Below are 5,492 nucleotides of genomic sequence, written 5' to 3'. Positions count from 1 at the left end.
GGATAAAGCTGTGACAATGTTTTTTTCTCCTCCCTGTGCATTAGTCCCTCAAGGCTTGGCTGCAGTTGCTGTTACAGCTTTTGCAGGACAGCCTCCCGCTTCATCCCTGCTGGCTGTCAGGCAGAGTTGTGCTCCCCCAGGGCTGTGGGGTGCAGGCTGGGGAGCAAGGCAGGGAAACCAGAAAGACTTTCAAGGGGAGTGGTGGCAAAAGCAGCCACTTGAGGGGTTCCAGCCCCAAGATGCCGAGAGCTGTGACTTGGCAATGTTTCTAACCATGTGTTCTTCTTGCTGATAGATCCACCGCACTCCTCCCCAAAGTGCTGGGCTGAGACTTCCTCGTCAGGGCTGATGCTGCAGCTGTTTTGCAGCTGGCCTGGGGGGTACCCCCACCCCACCCTGCACTGGCGAGAAGAGGGGCACGATCTGGACAACTCCAGCTGGGTCATCAGCTCCACAAGCAACTCAGACACCCACGTGGAAACACTGAACAGCTCCCACCTCTCCCACCGCAAAGTGTTCAAGTGTGTCGGGAGCCACGTTGTCAAGCAGGAGGAGCCTGCGTGCACTGTGGAGATAAGTGAGTCGACTTGCCTACCTTATTAACGATTAATGAGCCTGCTAATGGCGGGGCAGACAGGGACCCCCGTCATTCTCTGTCCCCCAGAGCTGTAAGGCAGTGGTCAGGCGAGCCAGGTTTGCGGGCACATGCTGCGGGAGAGAAGCTAATGTGGCAAGGCTTGGCTCGTGCAGAGGTGGCTGTATGAGGCACAGAATTCCTGCAGCTGGGATACCTCACGGTATAGTTGCAGGTGAGTTTTGGGTACATCTTCAGGGGCCAATGAATCTCCCTGCACCGAGCTTTTCACCTGTGCAAGCACTCATGCCTGTGTGAAAGCAGGAGGTGGTTTTGGTGCCTTGCTCAGCTTGAGATTAAGTTTGGTAGGGCTGGGTTTACAGAAGAAGGGTTGTGTGTGCCCCCAGACCCCCTTCAGACATCTAAGGGGTCTGAGTAAAGTGGCTTTTGAAAACCTGAGCTGTATTTATCCTCCAAGGGTTGTCAGGGCTACACAAGAGCTCTGCTGATCACAAGGGAAATCCCTGGGCTGCCTTTTTCCTCTCTGCCGTCTTCCCACTGCCTGCCCTCTGACTGCTCTTCCCGGGGGATAGAAGCACAAGTGTTAAAAAAGGGAGAACAAAGTGAGCCTTGGAAGGCTGCTGAAGTCTTGTGAGTGAGCTGAATGCCAAACCCACAGCGCTCGTGTCCCAGACTCCTGCCTGACTCCCTTCTGTTAATGATTATTAATCAGTCTGATGGCTGATTGCTTTTTATGTTAAATGTTTCCATTTGCTCCTTGACTCCTTTATTTTTCTTTTTTTTTCTCCCCTGGGGCTGTTCAGAAATCCCTTCACTGGAATCAGAGCCCCCCAAAACCTGCCTTGTGGGTGACAACGTGACCCTGACGTGCCGTGTGACCGAGAGCACCCCGGCAGCGCGGCTCACCTGGCTGCAGGGCATCGCCCAGCCCGAGGTGGAGATCCAGCCCGGAGGGAGGTACCTCATCACCCAGGAGGGCAACGTGTCCCGGCTCACCATCCGGAACTGCTCCCAGGGCACTGACGGCGGCTGCTACGTCTGCAAGGCACAGAACCCCGTGGGGCTGCGGGAGTTGTTCGTCTGCCTGACGGTGACACGTGAGTGGGGTTGCTGTGGCCAGGAATCAGGAAGAGTTGGGGACACAGTTCATGGGGGCCACTGGCAAGCCCCCAAGGGGCTCCGTTTGCCATGAAGAGCCCTCTTGGCCTGTTGACGCTTTCCACGCTCTTGCGGCAAGTGTAGCTGCAGGCCTGGCTCCCTTCATCCCAGGGTGGAAGGGCCTCATTCTCCTCGCCTCGGTGTGATGGGCCCAAGAGAGGAGCATCCTTGGTCCCTCGGGACACAGTTCATGGGGGCCACTGGCAAGCCCCCAAGGGGCTCCGTTTGCCATGAAGAGCCCTCTTGGCCTGTTGACGCTTTCCACGCTCTTGCGGCAAGTGTAGCTGCAGGCCTGGCTCCCTTCATCCCAGGGTGGAAGGGCCTCATTCTCCTCGCCTCGGTGTGATGGGCCCAAGAGAGGTGCATCCTTGGTCCCTCCTGGGCCCTGTGAGTGCAGAGGAGCCCCTCCCAGGGCCAAGCTGCTCAAGGTGCAGTGGGCAGGGGGTGATTTGCGTTCACTAAACACACATGGGCACAGAAATAGGGGCCTTGCTGTGGTGCTTTCTGTATCGGTGAAGCATGAGTGCCTGAAACCCTCGCCCCTTGTGCTGGTGGGACTGGTACAGTGATGGGAAAGGGGAGCTGAGACAGCACCAGGACCTTGCACTGAGATTTCCTCATCCACCCCTGTCCCGGTGACAAGCCGGCCTCCTGTGTCTCCTCTTCTCTCTGCAGAGCCAGTGAACATCATTGGGGTCGTGGGCGCAGTGGTGGTCCTGTCCCTGCTGGCTATTCTCACCATCATCGGGGTTGTCCTGTACTACAATCCCCTCCTGTGCCTGAGAGGTAGGAGCTCTCCTCTGCACAAGCCAGGGAGGGTGGCCTGGCTTTATCCTCACCTGCTTGTCCCTTCTGGTGTGCTGTGACACTCACCCCGGCCCCTGGGCCTCATCCTGCTCCTGGTCAAAACCCTGGAGGCAGATATGGGTTGCAAACACCAGCCACTTCCCCAGCTGAGTGCTTCAGGCACCTTCCCCTCACCTTCTCCAGGGAGCTGTGCTGTGCTGGCGCTTCTCCCCTTTCCTTGTGACCTTCCTGGGGCTCTCCTTGCATGTGTGGGCAGGTACACTCACCCCGGCCCCTGGGCCTCATCCTGCTCCTGGTCAAAACCCTGGAGGCAGATATGGGTTGCAAACACCAGCCACTTCCCCAGCTGAGTGCTTCAGGCACCTTCCCCTCACCTTCTCCAGGGAGCTGTGCTGTGCTGGCGCTTCTCCCCTTTCCTTGTGACCTTCCTGGGGCTCTCCTTGCATGTGTGGGCAGGTCCCCTTCGTGTCTGTTCCTCTACATGTGGCTGCCGGAGACCATCCAACTGCCGGCAGAATTGCCAGGGGCTGGACAGTAAAACCAGCAGCGTGCTGTCCGGGGGACTGGTCTGGGGCCGGTTTCTAGCGCTGACTTTTCCCTTCCCTTCTCTCCTGTTCAGGTGCTGCATTCAGGTTCAGGTGAGTGTTTATTTTCCTCAGCCCCATCCTGCATGGCCTCTCTAGTCCTCCTCCTGGCAGAGGTGAGCTCCCTGGAGGGCTGAGAATCCACCTCGGAGGCAGGAGCTGTCCCCAGAGCAAAGCTTTTCGTAGGTGGGAGCTCTGCCTCCCGCGGGAAGGGGATGGTGGGGATCCGTGAGACTCGGCGTGGGTGCGGGAGGATGAGGGGAGGGGAGAGCCCTTGGCATCAGAGCGGGAGTGGCATCACTCAGGGGCTGCTGGCAAGTTAGTGTGGGAGGAGGCGGTGCAGGAGAGCTGCTCCTTGGTGCAGCTGAGCCCCAAGACTTAGAGTAAATAGAAATGGTGAGCTGCTGCCGCGCTGTGGGGTGTCTGCCCTCTCCTTCCCCCCTCAGGAAGTGTGTCGCATTGCTGTGCTGAGCCAGTGCCTTCCTGCGGCTCAGGACCACTGGGTTTCTCCTCTGCTTCCTGCTCACACCCCTCCTGGCCCCGCTCCCTTCCCTCACCCTTGTTCTGTTCCCACCGCTGTGGTGCTGCGGCATGGGAGGACTCTGTTCTGGGTGCCTCCCGTTCCCCGTCTGTACGGGAGGGAAGAGTAACTCTACTCGGGGAGGCTCGTGCATGGATATTTGTGGAGTGGGACTTGGCAGAGGAATGGCAAATGGTGCAGGATGTCGGTGGTGGTGTTGCTGCCAGCGGAGTTTTACACCTCCTGTTCTTTGGAGGCGGTTAGTGTGGGGTTGGAGGAGCCCATCAGAACCGGTGGGTTTGGTGCAGAGGGTTGTCAAAGCCAGAGGATGGTCAGGACAGGCTGGCCTCGGCGTCTCAGCCCACCTCCGCTTGCTCTGCTCTTCCCAGGAGTCAGGACTCGGGTGATGTCCTGGTGCTGGTGGACTCGGAAGATGACGATGAGGGGAAGGGGGAAGAGGAGACCATGAGCAGCTCCGCCAAGCACGAGGCGCTGGCGCTGGTCAATGGGAACAGCGTCCAGGCTGCTTACCTCAATGGCCTCGCAGAAGGTGAGCCCCACTGCCTGCCTGCTGGCCGAGTTTTGGGGCGGGAGCCACCTGCTCCCCAGCAAAGCTGTGGGTCTTCCAGGGAGGGAGGAGGAATTCCTGTTTGTTGGCTCTTGCTGAGATGCTGCCGCTCTGTGCCCTGTGTAGGTGACGATGGCGAGCAGCATGGCGAGGTCTCCCTGCAGGAGCCAAGGGGAGAAGAAGCACAAGGCACGTAGTCTCCATCCCTTCGTGTGGAAGCACGCAGAGCTCTGGCTGGACACCCAGCATCAAGCACGTCCTCAGCATCAAGCACATCCTCATTGCCGCGTGGCTGAGCACCGTCCGTTCGTGTCCTGCAGCAGGCTGGCTCAGTCAGAGCGTCCCTGCTTCCTCCTCCGCTCGCCCCTTCCCCAGGTTCCACTCCATCTTTCCCCAGCCACATTTCTCCATTTCTTCTCTCCTCTTCCCATGTTCCCCTTTGTCTCGGGTGTCCTTTTAACAAGGTGACACCCAGTGCAGGCAGAGCGTGGGACGTGGGTCCCAGCAGCCCGCTCGTCTTGATGTCTGTGACGGACTGGAGTACCAGGACGGGGTTCTGACTCAGTCACCACCAGCGGTGCTGGGCTCAGGGGCAGCGTGATGGAGAAAGTCGCCGTGGGGCCGCGGTGGTCCCAGGATCACAGAAGCAGCTGGTGCGTGGGCAGGACACGGGTGATGCTGACTGCAGGGAGGCTTATTTGGGGTTTTTTTTTGTTATAAATATTTTTTCCTCAAGTCCTTCTGGAGCGTTGCTCTGTATGTATGTCAGGAGCTGATCTGTACCTTGTGGTGCGGTTTTTTGGCTGCAGTGGAAGGAACTCGTACAGGGAGGGGGCAAGGGGAGCAGGATCTGCAGGGAGGGGGTCTGGGAGGAGGGCTGTAGCGCCAGAGCGTGCAGGAGGGGATGGAGGGACAGGTCAAGTCTCAGCACCCTGCCGGGGTAAAGGGAGGGATTGCAAAGGGTGACAGGAGCGGTGCTGTCAGGGAGGAGCAGGGAGGGATCCGAGTGTGCGTGGATGGGGTGGGAGGGGATAGATACAAGGAAAGAGGGGTGGGCAATGGCCAAATGGAGCAGGATGGGATCAGGGTGGAACATGGGGTGGAGGGGTCAGAGTGTGCTGGAGGGGAACAGGAATAAACGTGTAAAGTGGGGAGGGGAAGAGTGCGTAGAGGGTGCTGGGCAAGTGAGCGAGCACAAGGGATCTTAGTGTGCGTGGAGGGTGATGGAATGTCGTGAGCACACACAACGGCGGGGGGGGG

General features: G+C 58.8%; 1 protein-coding gene across 1 annotated transcript; it reads left to right on the top strand.

Annotated features, from left to right (window-relative positions):
- Positions 1-295: 295 nt before the first annotated feature.
- Positions 296-4,214, top strand: LOC104460560 (V-set and immunoglobulin domain-containing protein 10-like; the record flags this gene model as incomplete). Its single annotated transcript, XM_010086758.1, has 5 exons — positions 296-577; positions 1,399-1,692; positions 2,429-2,539; positions 3,180-3,192; positions 4,054-4,214. Coding segments are annotated over 5 exons (861 nt in total), but the record flags the coding sequence as incomplete, so codon positions are not given.
- Between the last annotated feature and the right edge of the window lie 1,278 nt (positions 4,215-5,492).

Source organism: Pterocles gutturalis, unplaced genomic scaffold (genome assembly GCF_000699245.1).
Source record: "Pterocles gutturalis isolate BGI_N339 unplaced genomic scaffold, ASM69924v1 scaffold21481, whole genome shotgun sequence".
NCBI classification, from domain to species: Eukaryota; Metazoa; Chordata; class Aves; order Pterocliformes; family Pteroclidae; genus Pterocles; species Pterocles gutturalis.
This window is presented reverse-complemented; position numbering and strand designations above follow the sequence as displayed.